Here is a 17972-nt window from a genome sequence, read left to right as displayed (position 1 = left end):
TGTTGGGCTAGTGAGGGGGAACTTGAAACCTAAAAACTCAGATAACATTCAACATCATTTAATTGTATAGCTGCTATTACTCTACATTTTTGTTATTGTCAAAAATTCCCATGAAAAGACCAAAGCCAACAGCGTGTTCTCAATACCTTTTGGACTTCCCAACCCTGTCTGTGGCCCCAAGCCCATTCATTTCAACTGAACCTTACATAAACAGGAGTAATAGTATATTTGTTGGGGGACTATTTTCTGCCATTGATTAATACTTGTCTGCTACTGAGTATTTCCAGCAGCAGAATGGTGTATGTAGAACTGACAAGCCAATTATGGTGGTCTGTCTTATAGAGAAATACGCTATTTCAAGCTTTGGATACATAAATACTTAGTAGCATGAATTCATAGTTGGTTTTTAGTCTTTTTATGGGATTTGTTTATAATAGGAAAAAGCAAAACAATGTGTATGGCTTGATGATGATGAAAAGACACTTTTTAAAAGCTAAATTAATTTAAATGTGTGTTAAATTTAAAATGTATTAATATAATAAATTAATTAATTAATGTTAAATTGATACTTTTTCCATTCATACTCTCCTCCCAGACAAAGCTTACATATACAGTATATTTTTGCAGTGTTTCTGACGTGGTGAAGATGGTCACCAAGAAAGATATCCCTCCACACAAGAAGATGCTGGAGTTGATCTCCTCATTCGCTGAAGATAAGGACTGTGAGTCAGTCCCACCTATCAGATACGTGCTGCTGTGATGCCACCGATTCCACAAAGTTTCCAGTGAAAAGGCTTCACGTGGAACCGCTTCAATGTGACAAAGCAAACTTAACACTCCTGTGACATCATATCAGTTAAAAACATCCTCATTTTGTTGCTTTAGCTGTTGCTTACGAAGATTCATATCTGAATGTTTTTTCCCCCAGCATCTGTCTATCTATTCCTTTCATTTCCTTTAACAATTTTTTTTATTTTATTGTTAATGACACTGATCATGTAGTGAATAAGTGAATAATTCCACAACCACAGTGTCTAATCTATTGTCCTATCCCTTAGCCATGTCCCAAAAAATACCACAGAACGCACAAAGATTAATATCCTTTCCTCTTTTTTTTACGCTAAGTTTACACAAAAGTGTAAATTTAGCAAACTATACTTTCCATACAAAAATACCAGAGATGTTACCAAAAAGTTCTGTTTGCTTTTGGTTTGGTTTTCATTTAAATGTAAAATGTGTCTTCCGAGAGGTCAGGCTAAGTGGTTGTGAAGATACTTGCCAAGGCATATGGATTAGATGATCTGGCGCTGCTGGGGCAGTTCTGGCCTGGTTTCAAGGTTTAATTCAGGTCAGACTGAGCAAGATTTTGAAGGGGTGCAGTCAAAACAGGCAGTTGGCACAGTAGGTACAGTGCTTTGATGCTTCGGGGTGCTCTTGCCATCTGGACACAGCTGTCTTGTTTAAATCCCACTCCTAGCACACGTGCATCCCCCCTCCCTCCCAGAAGAATCCCAGAACAGGTCAGAGTGGAGAAGCTGGACTCATCTGCAAAGCTTTTGTCTGTCCTCAGATGGCTTATGTGCACGCCCTGCCCTTTTCCACAACCTCACAATGTGTTTCACTTCACTTCATTAACTTAGTGTCATTTTGTCAATGCTCTGCTCTCCCAGCTGGCTGTTTGAATCTTGTCATGAAGAATCCTCTCTGAAATGATCACTGCAACTACTTAGAGGGGTTTTTAATTCACTGTGGAATTCGGCCTGGGTTTGAAGGATGCTGTTTGTGACTCAATTATGTTTGAACAATAGTAATTCAATAAATGTGTCTATGAGGAACAATGTTATATCTGTGTACTTCAATAATAAACTTCAGTTCCCTTAACATCTGTGTATAGGTCACACACTTTACGTTCACATTATTACTTTATGATGACCACACCACACCCAACCTCCCATTTAACCAGGAAAGGGTCCTGTTGAATATACTTGGTTTACAAAGCTTTTGAACCTTTACTGTGTGGGTTTTTTAATTTAACTGAGATGTGGATAGTTGTATGATATTTTTCTTTAAAAAAACATGCTTTGTCATGCAATTTCTCTCCCAACCACTAACTGTCAAAAGACTGATTGAGCTTAAAAGTTGACACAAAATACTGCATTTATAACGTCAGACACCTTCACCCCTATAACATCACTTGACTTATGAAGGATTAAGAAGAAACTTAAAATGTGTCAAACACAAGGACAGTTAGCACTGCTCAAATTCAGGCAGGAACAGAACACATTTTCATTAAATCCAAAACATTTTTATTCCAGATGTGTCAGCATTGTAGACAAAAATCCAATTATAAAAATAGAACCATCTCATTTTATTTTGTGTTAAAGGCTCAGTCTGCAATTACAGCCTTACTTAAATGTATCCAATAATGTCATTGCATATGATGGGTTGTCGGCTGCCTGTCTTCATGAGAGCAGTGAACTGGTAGAAGTCAGTGTCTGGTTGATGTAGGCCTGTGTGGGACTGGTGAAAGAAAGGTTTGAGAGCCTGGAGTCCCACAGGACAGGACATCCGTTTGGGAGCCTCTGCAGCCCTGTGGACCCTTGTGGAGTCTGCTGGCCTTGGCCTCACCTCCACACTTTTAGACATCCCTGCCAGTCTGCGCCGCATATTGATCAAAATGTCTTTGGCAAGACGCCGGCCCGCACTGGGTTTTAGTTCTGCTGGCTCAGGACACTCTGGTAGGTCCATCCAGTTCTTTATTAGGTCAGCAAAGCTGTTGTCCCCCAGAACCAGAGGCTGTCTGTTCCTGCTGCGGCTCAGCAGCGACGTTGTCCAGTCCTCTGGGTCACTGGCCTCAAATGAGGTCCAGCGCTCCAGGCAAGCGTCCGAGGTGGATTTGGGGCGGATTCGGCCAGAAGGTCCTCTGTTTGTGCGGAGGCAGGCAGAAGATGAGACTCGCACATTCCTGGTCCTCCTCAGCACCACACCTTCATCGTGCCAAGAAGCCTCAGAGTAACCCGAGTCAAAGTCCAGACTCTTTTCACTGCTTGGGGAGTCTCGTGTCAACCGTTCATGCTCCTGATGCTCTTCCTCTTCTTCCAGGGTGCTGGCCAGGCAGCAGGCAGAGTCATATGTGCTGGCGTCAGAAACACGTAGACGAGAGAGTCGCTCTTGCTGTGCCCTCTGTTTGCAGAGCCGTGACACAGCGAAGGACCGAGCACATGGTTCACTCAGTGGCCTCGGCTTGCTTATCTGCTTCAGGTCCTGCAAGGATCTCATCATGCACTGCATTTGGTCCCGGAGGCACTCAGCAGAATCTCCTAAACACAGCTACACAATAAGACAGACACAAAGATTAGTGGTGCAGGCAGAATTTAAATACAGTCTTTTTAAAAACAACACTTCTAACCAAAAAGCTTTGGTTGACTTTTACAGGAGTCTACAGAGCAGTTAGGCTGGCTTCCAAAAAATCCTATCATGCCCTGGCCGGTCTAGCTAAGACACAGTTCCTTCTGTTATTTCCAGAACTGGGCCAATAAGAGTTTTACCAGCTGAGATCTCTCTGCTCTATGACCATATAACAAGTGAAGCATTCCTGACAAACCTCAGAGCAGCTTTATGGAGACCATCCCATGCAGTCTGATCCCAGAAAATGAAAAAGTTGTGGCTCTGAGAACAGGCTGCACATTTTATACTGGGAAAGACTCTCCCTGCCTCCAAGAGGGGAAGGTTTAACAAAGTAAAGCTGAATGGTGGAGGAGTGCCGAGGCACATATCCTCTCTGGATTCCCCTAACTCACAGGATGTTGACTGGACTGTATTATAAAGCAGGAAATGACAGCAACATTTTGGAATTACACAACGAGCATGTATTAATTATGAATCATGTTATCTTTCAGCCTTCAGATAAACTGAAAGCAATGCAGTCCAGTTGATGCAACATGATCTTTACCAATCCCAAAACGTTTTTTCAAGTATTCCTGTGGTAGAAAGCAGACTCTAAAACATGTCCCTAGTACAATCAAGAGCTCAACTTTTTTCATGTCATACATTTTGTTTTTCAAGTTCTTATAATATTGAGTTGGTGGAACCTCCCTGGCCTGCCAATGTTTGGTTTGGAGTAGTAGGGACACCACAATGCCATGATGTTATCACAGCTGTGGGTGCTGAACCATTTGGCCCCTGGGGGAGACTTATCTGACATACAGAGACATCCTCAGTGGGACAGTCTGCACCTCTTAAAATGCCCTGTTCTCCTTGGCTGCCTTCACACAACGAGGAAAAGTGATTCACCCAGTTGTATGCATTTGGCAAGGAAGTTTGGTTTGAATTAACTGTGACTTGGGGGATGAAAACACTCTGCCTTTCCAAAAACTCCGATAAAGAACTGCGTTAAAAGGGGAAAAAAAGATATAGCTTTCTAATCCCAATTAAGCCACTGCTATGTATCTACGAAACTGTCCAAATATATAAAAGCACGTGAAATAACTTACCATAGTGTGTGAGTAAATGTCTGCAGTGAAGTTCAGAATCCTGGTAATTGTTTCTGCAAAAAATGCATTAGATGAGTGATGAGCGTTTTTTCACAACTAGGGTACACCTCTTAAGACATATCGTGATTTATTAGTAGTAACACTCACCTTCGCATTTGGTTCAGAGTTAACCCCAGTACAATCCACAACTGCACAGGTTTACAGCTGGTCAGAGATGAAGTGTCGCTCTGTGTATTTCCCTCATCTGAACCATATGAAGGTCTGTTAGCTGACTTTGACGATGCTGAGCTTTTCGCTGCAGCAAATCAGCGTAGAGCATCACAAAAACAGCCAATAGCAAGTCGCCTGAAACAAGATACCTCTCTGTGTAATTACAGCGGTTCCTACTGTAACTTTATTGTGTTATATTATATTATTATAATACATCCATGTGTATTACACTGTTGAGACTCTACAATGTGGAGTTGGATATTTAGACCAATTTTATTCAATGAACATTTTAAAACGTTTTCCATTTAACCATTTATCCAGATGCTATTAAATATTCCGAATCACTACACTGATTATTGCATTGAATAAATGATTACTTTAGTTATAAGATCAACGCTTCATTGTAGTTTCCCAAGGCTGTGTACATTATTGCAAAGTATAAAACGCCTCTTTTGTAAAAGCTGGCTTGGCTGAAAGCCTCCGCATACATGTGCGGATTGACTGAATCTACATGTCGCCACCTTGTGGATCTTTGTTAACACGACCTCGCATAATACTATTCTGCATTGTCTTTGCATATAAACTTTTTCACACCCTTTAAGGTCTGCATACAGTCCATTCACCATTATTCTCCTAATTGGTGTTTAGAAATGCAAACACGGTGTTGGGCTCAAGTTAGTTCTCATTTCATAAGCAAACCATTTACGACTGCACCTTCTCGCCTCGCTTTACCACTTTGGATGTTGATAACACTTTATATTGTAATTCAGCCACAGTGGTGGGAGACTGCTCTGACCCTTCACTTTAGTAAAAGTAGGTGCCAATACAAAGCTGTGAAAATGCTTGAATACAAACAAAAGTCCTGCATCCAAAATCCTACCAAAGTAAAAGTACATTATAAGTAGTATAAGCAAAAATCACTTAAAGTATAAAACTGACTGTGCAAAATGAATTATTTTATACGATATGTTACGATATATTAGATTATTAATACTAATGCGTCAATGTGTAAGCAGCGTTTCACTGGTAACCGCTTGATGTGGAGCAAGTTTTCATTACTTATTACAGACAAGATAAATCTGAGGAGTCAGAAGATGATTGATGGAGTAGGAAAGGACAAAAACAAAGTTAAACAGTTTTGTAAATAAAAATCATCTGAATCAGATGAATAATCGCAATGTCTTAAATATCTGCATTGTTTTATATGAGTGCATTTTTTTTTATGAAAACCAGTATCTATATCTGTAAAATAAATACAGTGCAGCAAACAAATTATATTTCTCTCTAGTGGAGTAGAAGTATAAATTAGCACAAAATGGAAACACTCAAGTACCTCAGAATTATACTTACATACATTACTTAATACAGTAAATGTACAAAGTTACTTTCCGCTAATGGCCAAGTGGCATCAACATAGATTTACCGGTCACCTACTTTGAGGTTTTTCTGTGAGCGATGTGAAGAATTAAACACAAATCGCTATTTGCACACACTCCATACTGCAATGCCAGTGCAACCCTCCATAATATTTCATAACTGTGCTCTGGGTCATAGTCTTGTATGTTTTTACAAATATACTGCTATATTTGAGCACAGAAGTCCATTTTTTTTCTTCATATGTGTTTATTGATTTTCAAAATATGACACAGAACACTTTCAGGGGCAATCCCCAGAAGTCCATTTCAATTCTGACCTTCAGTAGTGAGACATAATAATCTCAACTCATGGTTTCTTTATTAGCTTTTCCTGAGCTTTCAACCCCATCTTATGATCTTCATCAGCAAATGTTTTCTGTTTCTACTCTATGGTTCTCTTTCTATATTTTGTTTAAGTTTATTTTAAGTAGAGTTTGGCCCGAACATGGAGGAACAGAATAATATGCTTTTTGTGCATTTTCTTTTGACACATCACTCTGTAGAATAAAAGATTATGTGAGCAAACCTTTCTTTACATTTAACAAGTGAATGACTTTAATCTTAATATTAATGAACGGCTTTGTCTCCGTGTTGTGGTGCATTTTAAATCATGGATTATGTGAACCAAAGTGGAGTAGAAATAGCCCTAATTCACGCTATGGAGATAACATGTCTCTAAAGAACACGTGTAAACAGATATCAAGGCACAAACATACGTAAAGACTTGAAATGGAACAAATATTACAGAATAATCCATGTTAAAAACAGACATAACCAGTTAAAAATCTTGCAGATATCTTAAAAGTGACACATAACCACTTCTATTTTGTTTCTTTAAAGAAGAATTTACTTAAGGAATGTTATTCAGTTTGTGGGGGATACAAGCTAATCTATGGACATGCAAGAACAATGCACTAGTACAACCATGAATATTGATTCTGTGTAAACATTGTACAAAAAACTATTTCCCCTTTATCCATTTTCATTCTCCATGCTTGTTTGTTTTCTTCTAAAAAATAAGCTCTGTGCAGTCAAAAGGTTCATAAAATGCCAACATTAGCTAACGTAAGTTAATGTGATTTTTATAAAAAGTTGTTTTTTGTACTGTATCTTCTTACTTAACTTCAAAAGCAACTAAGGAAAGTAAAATAAAAACCTAAAAAACTCAAAAAGAGAGGTAAATACCAAAAAAATGAGACTCATCAAATAATAATCCTGTTGGATTGTCCTTTAAAGGCCTATTGAGGATGAAAAATACTTTAATTTTGCTGTAATTTCATTTGCCATGTGGCATGATGAGATAATGGGTTATTATTATAAGTTTTCCTCTTTCAACAATTATTTTCCACTTAAAGCTATAGTGCGTAGTTTCTGTCATCCCCATGAGTTATTCTAAGTAATGATAACAAAACTGTCGGCGCGTCCACATGATACAAGCCTTATGTGATTGCGCACCACCCCCACCCCTCCTCCACACAGTTGCTAGTCGCCAAAGAGGACACGGAGGATTAAAAAAACATGATGGACTCTTCAGAAAAGGTAATTATCTTCACTGGAGTTTCTGCGCGGGAAAGTCACGGGATGCCACAATCTTCTGAACATAGCCATACTGAGAAATACAGAGAGAGTTGTGTGGAGCTGATAGTCTTAATTAGCTTTGTAGCAACTCATTTGGCAATGGCTTGAATGTAACGGATGTTTATTAATATCAAAAAGTTACGCACTAAAGCTTTAAACCAGTCGGATAATATAATTTAGATTACAAATCTAATTTGAAAACCAAAAAGGGGTCCTTGATCAAATATATATTTGCAGGCACTCATTATGAATAGTATGAGAACCCCTGATCAAGAGCAGTAAGACATATATTTCAAACAAAAATATTAACACAATTGACAGAGAATGTAATGGTTGCAAATCAGTGATTGTTGACGTTCTTTAAGGTTCCCCTCTAGGAATCAAGTCTGTTATGGTTTTCATTATGAAAAGCAGTAATAATCACATGGCTCTTGCAGTCTCTCATGCAGTCTGTGTGCGTCGGGCATCGCTCTGCATGAACAGAAAGACAAAAAAAAGCAACTTCAGACAAATACAATACAAAATTAGATAAGAGCTGTTATTTCACTGTTTTAATGCACGAGGACTTGGATTTATGTTTTGTAATTTGTAAAAGCAGGTCACGCTAAAAAGTGTAACCAGGACGACCCCAATCAGCTCGTTTGTTCCTGATCTTAACAAGTGCTCTACAGTAAGTCACTCCACACAGTGTCTTATTTGTGCCAGTTTTACAAGTTCAATAAACAAGCTGAATAACAGTTGATGCATGTTAGTAAAAACTAACTAATCATCACAGTTTAAGAGCTGCTAGGAGTTAAACTTTTCTCACTTTTAGAATGTGAATAAATTAGGGCTGCAGCTAACCATTTTTTATTGATTAATCTGGCGATTACTTTCTTGATGAATCGATTATTCATTTAGTCTTGATTGTTTCCTATCCAACCACATTTCAAAACACAAAGATATTCAGTTTACTGTTACAAATATTCACATTCGAGAAGCTAGAGCCAAAGGGGTTTTAGCATTTTTGTAAAAAATTACTTAAACAACGAATCAATTATCAAATTGTTGCCAATTCATTTTCTGTTGATCGACTAAGTGATCAACTGACAAATCGTCTCAGCTCTAGGCCACCTATTTTACCTAAAGCTGTTTGATAACATTTCATATTTCATCATCCCTCTATCATACCTTTAGAAAAGACCACAGTCTTTCAGGTTGTTCTTAATAATGACGTCAGTGACGGCGTCAAAGACAAACTGCACGTTCTTGGTGTCAGTGGCACAGGTGAAGTGAGTGTAGATCTCCTTCGTGTCCTTTTTCTTGTTCAGGTCCTCAAACTTAGTCTGAATGTAACTGGCAGCTTCATCGAACTTGTTTGCTCCTGGAAAGCATCAGTTTGGAAAGATGAGGAAGTGATTTGTTGTTAATATGACAGATGACATTTTCTTATGTTGCCCACTGCAGCAACAGCAACCTGTCTGTGGTTGCACTGAAGCTGTGCAACTATGAAAGCGGTACCTGTGTATTCTGGGTAGCAGATGGTAAGAGGGCTGCAAGTAATCTTCTCCTCAAAGAGATCCTTCTTGTTCAGGAAGAGGATGATGGAGGTCTCAGTGAACCACTTGTTGTTGCAGATGGAGTCAAACAGCTTCATGCTCTCATGCATTCGATTCTAAAGAGAAGCAAAATTGGTCATAGCTTACAGCCTCCATTGAAGCACAACAACACATCAGAGCTGCCACCAGGGGACAATGTTGTCCAATATTTGAAATGTGTGGAATAACCAGTGTAGAGGAGGTTCTTTAGAGAGGGGTTTTCAACAGTTTTTAAGCCAACGACCCCTTAGCTGATAGACAGACGGAGCAGGGACCCCTTACTACATATATCGTATAAAATTAAGTTGCATAATAAACTGGGCCTACAATTACGTGTAGGGCGGCCTAGAGCCTTTATACATAATTGTTTTGCATAGAATACTAAGCTATAAAATAGCTTAATAATTGTAATAATTGGCATGATTTTAAATGTATCTGTGGGTGGCTAGTGACTACCTTACCTATAGGTAAGCCTATCATCAGTAGGGATTTATATTTGCTAATAAGATGTTGGATTCATTTGAGGACATTTTAACAATAATTTGGAGGCCCCCCTGCATTGACTCTGAGGACTCCCTAGGGGTCCCGGACCCACTGTTGAAGATCCCTGCTTTAGAGCATCTTTTGGCCAAATCTCTTCTGGGTACTTGCTTTAAATTCAAGAAATTGGGGTCAAATGGTTCAAGTCACTTGAACTACATAATTACACTCTATTGGTTTAACTGTGAATGGATCATTAAAGTCCATTGATCCAATGTTACTACCTGGAGCTCATTATTATTAAGCTATAATAAAAGGAGAGATGGGTGATTTTAATATCCTCGTAATGCCTTACAATCTAAACTAGCAGATTTATCAAGCTAATAAAATTATATTATCCATGCAGATAATGACACACACGCCAGAAGGTGGATTTTTCCCTACCATCTCCTCATCCTCAGCCAGCACCAGGTCATAAGCACTCAGTGCAACACAAAAAATAATGGCTGTGACTCCTTCGAAACAGTGGATCCACTTCTTTCTCTCTGAGCGTTGGCCTCCCACATCAAACATTCTGGAAAGGGAATGAAGCAAAGGAGATACATTGTATGTGGAGGAAGGAGGTCAAAATGAAAGACAGTAAGGTAAAGCTGATAGAGAATGGGGTATTGAAGAGGACAGTCAGGAAGGATGATGGCAAAGAAGGAGGGAAATAGAAAGTTAGCGTGACATTCCATCCCTGGATGTACATTAAGTTTTCATGAGGCTGCTTTGGGAACAAAAGAGGTGTGGAGGTGGAGAGATGTCTGTCAGATAAAAGACTGCAGGCGTCAATGCGAGCAGACATGCCTCTATATTCACAGCAAAGCACTGGCTGATTGGGAGGCTGAGCACTGTGATCGAAGAACGTTAGAAATGTGAGCAAAACCCTACGACAGCTGAAGCGATGACAGCCCACCATATCTACAGCTACTATATTTTGATGATACAAAGAGCAAATATGAGGCGTTTAGGTTAGCAGACGCCTTGACAAATCTAAATTAAGCCATTGTTAAAGAAATGACACTTCTCTGTATCTACAAGTATTTCCTTTCCGTACTTGTTATGGCAAACAGGACAGAATTATGAAAACGTGACTTTCTTCTTATTGATTTCCTCCATGTATTATTCAGGTCAAATATTGAGGCTGTGACAGAAGGTAAATATCAGAGTTTATCAGGAAACAGGTCACACCAGAGCCATGTGGCTGCTTTTTTTTTATCATCCAGATCTGTTTAGTTGTTTTACAAAACAACTTTGCAATTTTATATGACAAATTTTGTATATTCACCTACACTATACTTATTACACAACTTTATTGAATACTCGATTTTGATTGGTACATTACGGTATTCTATGCTACAGACGCAGTTTTGATCATAGACTCTGGAGGATCATTTTAACCCGCATTTTGTCTTTGGGTCAAATTTGACCTGTTTTCAAAGTTTCTATATCAGAACATTTAGGTTTCTTTCAACCAAATTGCCCAAAAGTAACATGGATGGTTCCATGAAACGCTCTTCACAAGTCAACTTAAGGATCAGTTCACTACTTTAACTTTGGGTGTTTTATTTAATTTTATAGCATCATTCTGACTTAACTTTGACAGTCTGTGATTATCCATCAGCATCCTCTGAGCTTAAATATTAGTCAAAATAATTCATATTTTCTGCTTTTTTAACTAAAAAGTTAAATATAATTTCATATAGGCTACATGAGGTTTATTGACCATAAATTCCAAAGATTAGTGTAGAAATAGTAGTAATAAGTTGCTGTTAGTGTATACCGGTGGGAACGGAGGGGAAAGCGCCGAATGCTACAAAAAGTTTTTAAAAAAATGTCGAAGAGACAAAAATGTTTTAATGACAAGCGGCAAAATAAGTGACGAAAGTGTAAAAAAAAACAACCTAATTTTCAATTTTGACTCAGAAGGACAACACAAAGGTGAAATCCATATTTTGTGTCAAATTATTGATTTTCTTAGTAAGTAGCAGTGTAATAAGTGGGAGCTTCATTTGCAATAATGACTCACTCGCTATTATCCCTTACTTGTATCTGCTTCAGTATTGGTCCGGTTGAAAAAAACGTTAAAACACTTACTGTATCTCTTGCACATCCTCTATTAAGAGATATATCTATACATCCATTACTATCCCACACATGAGTGCTCAGGGTGGGTCAGAGCATATTTTATGTAAGACCTACAGCACTGTACCATGGAGGATACATTTAAATGTTAGCACTACATAAGGCTTATTGAGTTAGAGCATGGTGAGAAGGATCTAATTTATTTACTCAGCTCTCAGTGCATATGTGATAATTAAGCTTTTAATTGGTGGTATAATTTGGCTTCTATAGCTGAGTTGTGCATTTCAAGCCAGCAGGGTCAGTCTTTGATGCTCTTAATGTTGAGACCAAAATAAAGTCTACTAATTTGTTTAGAGCAGGTGTGGACAAGGCTGGTACAGTGATGTCACTGCTTAAACTGATGTAAACTAGAATTACTGCCTTGCAGTTGTATGCCTCTGCCAACCAGTCAAGTTGCACTACATTGTTATCTGTTCAGACTCATATAATATATGTACTGAAGACTTTGAAGAAATTTAATAAAAGGTATTACAGTAAGTGTATTCTTTGGCGAAACGTGGATGATTCCCACGAATCTTCAACCCGGCAGCACAGAAGATCTAAACAATCACCACAGTTTCAAGGTGGACACCCAAGATTAGTGTCACCAATTCAGTAGTATAAATTTGAAGAAATTCCCTCCAGGGGGTGCTGAGATATCACTTTCATGAGAATAGGATGGACAGACGGACAACCCGAATACATAAAGCCTCTTGCCACTGATGTTGCCCGTGCGGAGGCATAAAAGAAAACATACCGGCATTTACTTTAATATCCAAGCTAGGTTTCTGCCTTGCTGCTTTCCCAAAATAGAACAGGACATTTATATTTTATTCAGTATCGGTCATGTTTCATGTGCTCTTATGTGGCTAATAAAACTCTAACAATCTAACAACTGGCAGTCTTTTATGTATCACCAAATAACACTCAAGCATCAGAGATGAGTGAACACTTGGGGGTCATATTACCGCTCAGATTACGTGCTTGTTTTGGGGGAGACAGGGTGAGAGTGTAGATGGTAGTGTATTTTAAGTCAGTGCTATATGGCCTTACTTGAAGTGCAGTTCCTTGAAGGTGAAGTGAGTCTCCACAATGCCAGTGGTCTTGACCCGAGTCCGCAGCACATCTTGCTGGGTGGGAATGTAATCTGCTTTAGCTATCCTCTCCAGGTCATTCAGGTAACTGAGAGAGAGAGAGAGAGAGAGAGAGAGAGAGAGAGAGAGAGAGAGAGAGAGAGAGAGACAAAAGAAACGTCCTCTCACTTTCAACTGCTTTTATTTTCAGCCAATTTAACATGCGTAAAACTTTCTATGAACATAAAAAGATTCAACTACTAAGAAATAAACTGAACAAATTTTCACAGACATGTGACTAACAGAAATGGAAAAATGTGTCCCTGAACAAAGGATGGTCAAAATGAAAAGTTACAGTCAGTATCTGGTGTGGCCACCAGCTGCATTAAGTACTGCAGTGCATCTCCTCCTCATAGACTGCACCAGGTCTGCCAGTTCTTGCTGTGAGATGTTACCCCACTCTTCCACAAAGGCACCTGCAAGTTCCTGGACATTTCTGGGGGACATGGTTCTTGCCCTCACCCTCCGATCCAACAGGTCCCAGACGTGCTCAATGGGATTGAAATCTGGGCTCTTTGCTGGCCATGGCAGAACACTAACATTCATGTCTTGCAGGAAATCGCGCACAGAATGAGCGGTATGGCTGGTGGCATTATCATGCTGGAGGGTCAAGTCAGGATGAGCCTGCAGGAAGGGTACCACATGAGGGAGGAGGATGTCATCCCTGTAACGTACAGCATTGAGATTGGCTACAATGACAACAAGCTCAGTGCGATGATCCTGTGACACACCGCCCCAGACCATTACAGACCTCCACCTCCAAATCGATCCCGCTCCAGAGTACAGGCCTCGGTGTAACGCTCATTCCTTCGACGATTGACGCGAGTCCGACCATCGCCGCTGGTGAGACAAAACTGTGACTCATCAGTGAAGAGCACTTTTTGCCAGTCCTGTCTGGTCCAGCAAAGGTGGCTTTGTGTCCATAGGCGACGTTGTTGCCGGTGATGTCTAGTAAGGACCTGCCTTACAACTGGCCTACAAGCCCTCAGTCCAGCATCTCTCAGACTATTGCGGAAAATGTCTGGGCACTGATGGAGGGGTTGTGCACTCCTGGTGTGACTCTGACAGTTTGTTGTTGCCATCCTGTACCTGTCGCGCAGGTGTGATATTCAGATGTACCGATCCTGTGCAGGTGTTGTTACACATGGTCTGCCTGTGCGAGGACGATCAGCTGTCCTTCCTGTCTCCCTGTAGTGCTGTCTTTATTGCCCTCGCCACATCTGCAGTCCTCATGCCTCTTTGCACCATACCTAAGGCACATTCACGCAGATGAGCAGGGACCATGGGCATCTTTCTGTGGCGTTTTTCAGCGTCAGTAGAAAGGTCTCTTTAGTGTTCTGAGTTTTTTAAACTGTGACCTTAATTCCCTACCATCTGTGCGCTGTTAGTGTGTTAACGGCCGTTCCACAGGTGCATGTTTAGTGATTGTTTATGATTCATTGGACAAGCATGGAAAACATTGTCTACATATTTTACAATAAAGATCTGTAAAGTTATTTGGATTTTTACTGAATTATCTTTACAATACAGTGTCCTGAAAAAGGGACGTTTCTTTTTTTGCTGAGTTTATATATATATATATATATAAAAAACACAACCAGGCTACGCACGCACACACACACACACACACACACATACACACACACACACACACAAATGGTGTGAGGCCTATAAGTTACCTTATAGGCCTCACACGTTAACTGTTACACCCACACATGGTCTACTCGCTGCAACATTTCTAATGCACCGTTCGTAATTAGGCAGTATATTTAAACTATTAGAGCCCTGCCCATTGTAAGTTGCTACTGCTAGCGCTCGTAGCTTTTCATTAGTAAAGCTCACTGACCAACAGACCGGTTATGGAACTGCAGGTTGAGTTTGAGGAAGAAATGTTTGTGCTGATGTTCCCCAATGCTCCCGTGGCCATTCGGCATCTCCATTTGTTACATCAGACCATTCACTTCTAACCGGAAGCTAGGTTTTTTCTGTCCTGTTGACGTCCTGTCCAGCGTGAGAGCCATGGCCTCTGTTCCAAAATTTTTGGTTGTCGTTACTCTACCCACCGGCAATGCTAGCTGAATTGTGAATTAATGTATGATAAATGTACCTTACTGCAGACCGATATTGTATGCTGGCTGGCTCTGGGGATGTAAACATGACTGTTGTCTTGCATGCAGTCCATTCGCATTATTATTTCCCTGTGGCCTCAGTTAAAATTCACCGTGGCTTGTCTCTCACACACACACACACACACACACACACACACACAAAAGGGCAGTAGGTTGTCTCCTCTATTCTAGGTCGTCTATTAAGTTGGCTGCATTTATTTCAATTTCCCTCTCTTTTATTTCTCCATTAACAACTCTTGTCTTCCTTTCTCACTCTCCCTCTATCCGTCTTCACCATGCTTAACACAACCCGCTCCACTTACACAAGCATTACATCATCCAAGGCCAGCTGGGAGCTTTAGTGGCCCAGCCAACCTTCGCTTCACAGGCAGAAAGAGATATATATTCACCATTTCACTTGTAAATATCTCAATATTTATGCATTTCACGTCCACATAATTATACTAATTAATGAGCCGACAAACCCTAAAAACATAATAAATGATTAAACAAAAATGGTTTTCTGTCTCATCAGAGCAGCCATTGATAAAACAAATACACACACATATACATATATACATATATATATATATATATATATACACATATACACACACACATACATACATATATATACATACATATATATATATATATACATATATATATATATATATATGTGTATATATATATACACACACACACACACATACATACATATACATATATATATATATATATATATATATATATATATATATATATATATATAGTACTGCCACAAAATGAATCAACTTCTTCTAAATAAACTAAAAGGTGTGATACACAGTGATTTAGTTGGGGTGCCAACTAAATTGTTTTTCATCACTCAAGAAAAACTATGCTGTTATCTGCTTATTAGGTTACAATTTTTAATAATCAAACCCAGAGAGGTCGCAATACTCACTAAATGGAAGTTATTGGACTATCTTTCCAGTCTTGATAGCTCCCTAGAGAAGTTAAAGACGGTAAGGTTTTTCACTGCAGCACATATGAGAGAGGCTGAAAGGACTGCACCATTGGATCCATCATAACACCAAGACAACAACATCCCTAATGGCAGGAATATAAAACACCCTTTATATTACATCAACATAAAATTAATAAAATATAAAAAACACCAAAACCTTTCTCACTGTCACTTTCTTCAGCTGTTTTATAATCTTTTTAAAATAATATTTAAGTGCAGTGTTTCAGCTGCAAAACTATTTTCTAATATAAATATCAAACAGGTATGCAGGATGAAAAAAGAGCATATTTGACAGGTAGCCACATTTACATTTATAGTGGTGAAACATAGAGTCGGTGTATGCAGGAGCAGATTGCTTGATGATTGATGTACAAGTAGACGAGGATATGTCGCGTCAACGTTGATAATGACAGCCTGAATGTTATAAAACTGAGTAGTGTATTAAAAATCATAGATTTAAGCAAGCCGGCACAAGGCTGGAAGATAGAGAGTTATTTTAGAAAAAAGCATAAACATGTATTTTATTCCTAAGTGGCATCCCAGTTTAAAATGTACATACAAATTCACACTCACTATGCTGCAGAATCGTTGAGTTGGTACTCTCGCGACCGTGCAAAGCAACTCTGTATGCCTCTGTCACCCCACAAACGCCTCATCACGTTGGACAGATCATCAGGAAAGATGCCCTGTTCTTCAGCAGCTGCAGACAGGGCGAAGAGCTGTTGGGCATCATCCTGCAGTAGGCGATAAGGACACAGGACAGGATAGCGGCAATGAGAGCATCACTGCCAAAACACATGGAAACTGTTACATCATCTTTATCCGCCATCTTTATCCACTGTATAGATTTGTGTATGGATTTAAACAATAATAATGCATAATTAAAAGGATGGGTCAACGTTTCTGTAAGTCTATCTTAATGCAACACTTACATACCAATATGTACACTGAAGGGGAAACTTTGGATGAAATCCACTTCATTTTTCTAACATAAGACATCATATTAGCTTTGGCACTAATTTTAAATGGATTTTTGTAGTGACACTTCTATAAGAAGGGATCTTTTTGCAGCCACTATAGACAGGAGAAACAGCTACAGTGACCAATAACTCTTCTACTTCTACCAGGCAGACTAAAAACAAATTTAAACCTCTCCTTTAAGGACACAATAATAGTAACTTTTGATATGGCAACATGGGCACTATTAAAACATCAAGTGAACTAAAAGAAAATCCTTAAACTATAAAAACATAAAACAGTAAACATAAAATGAGTGAACAGTAATCTACATTAGAGCAAAGCTGTTAGACAGAGTGAAAAATGACAAAGCAAATACAACCCCTCAAGAATGGTCAACTGACAGTGAAAAATCTTCTCAGCTATTTGTCTTTGGATATATAATGCTAAATAAAGGAGGGCAGTGTCTCCGAACTAGTGCCAAGGAAGCAAAGGTTATGATTGTAGCAATATAATGTGATGAGGATATCACTGACACCTAAGATGATGCCAGCCAATATTGGCTGAGCACATTTAAGATAAGTTGGTGTGACTCAAGGTAACAGCATGCAGGGCTGCTATAACATGCCTGCTGTAGGTAGTTAGGTAGGTAGGTAGGTAGGTAGGTTGATAGATAGATAGATAGATACTTTATTGATCCCCAAGGGGAAATTCAAGGTCCCAGTAGCTTAAGACATCAGACACAACATTCACATACATCACAAACAGGATGATAAAAAAGCAAATCCACATGAATAGCAATATGTATGCAGTCTTCATTAAAATAAAGGAATGATTAACAATGAA

General features: G+C 39.2%; 3 protein-coding genes and 1 pseudogene across 3 annotated transcripts in view; 1 reads left to right on the top strand and 3 right to left on the bottom strand.

Moving 5' to 3' along the window:
- The window catches only part of uba7 (ubiquitin-like modifier activating enzyme 7), a 37609-nt gene extending 35766 nt beyond the window's left edge, over window positions 1-1843 (top strand). Inside the window, exon 24 of the mRNA XM_078248700.1 lies at window positions 628-1843. Within this exon, the coding sequence (XP_078104826.1) occupies window positions 628-760 (133 nt within the window). The 3' untranslated portion in view covers window positions 761-1843. The remainder of the gene's footprint in view (window positions 1-627) is intronic.
- Window positions 1844-2283: 440 nt separating this feature from the next.
- LOC144516964 (PAK4-inhibitor inka2-like) lies at window positions 2284-4746 on the bottom strand. The gene is made up of 3 exons (XM_078248701.1): window positions 4641-4746; window positions 4494-4546; window positions 2284-3330 (listed from the first exon to the last, which is right to left on the bottom strand). The coding sequence occupies exons 2-3, from the start codon at window positions 4494-4496 to the stop codon at window positions 2410-2412; spliced, it is 924 nt and encodes a 307-aa protein (XP_078104827.1). The 5' UTR covers window positions 4497-4546; window positions 4641-4746; the 3' UTR covers window positions 2284-2409.
- Window positions 4747-6305: 1559 nt separating this feature from the next.
- The window catches only part of gnai2b (guanine nucleotide binding protein (G protein), alpha inhibiting activity polypeptide 2b), a 47888-nt gene continuing 36221 nt past the window's right edge, over window positions 6306-17972 (bottom strand). Inside the window, exons 4-9 of the mRNA XM_078248699.1 lie at window positions 16743-16903; window positions 12973-13101; window positions 10198-10327; window positions 9197-9350; window positions 8867-9059; window positions 6306-8167 (exon numbers count right to left, since the gene is read on the bottom strand). Coding sequence (XP_078104825.1) covers window positions 8869-9059; window positions 9197-9350; window positions 10198-10327; window positions 12973-13101; window positions 16743-16903 — 765 coding nt within the window. The 3' untranslated portion in view covers window positions 6306-8167; window positions 8867-8868. The remainder of the gene's footprint in view (window positions 8168-8866; window positions 9060-9196; window positions 9351-10197; window positions 10328-12972; window positions 13102-16742; window positions 16904-17972) is intronic.
- Window positions 13661-14438, bottom strand: LOC144517317 (uncharacterized; annotated as a pseudogene).

The sequence above is a fragment of the Sander vitreus genome, chromosome 4 (genome assembly GCF_031162955.1).
Source record: "Sander vitreus isolate 19-12246 chromosome 4, sanVit1, whole genome shotgun sequence".
NCBI classification, from domain to species: Eukaryota; Metazoa; Chordata; class Actinopteri; order Perciformes; family Percidae; genus Sander; species Sander vitreus.
Note: the sequence above shows the minus strand (reverse complement) of the source record. Positions and strands in the feature narration are given on the sequence as shown.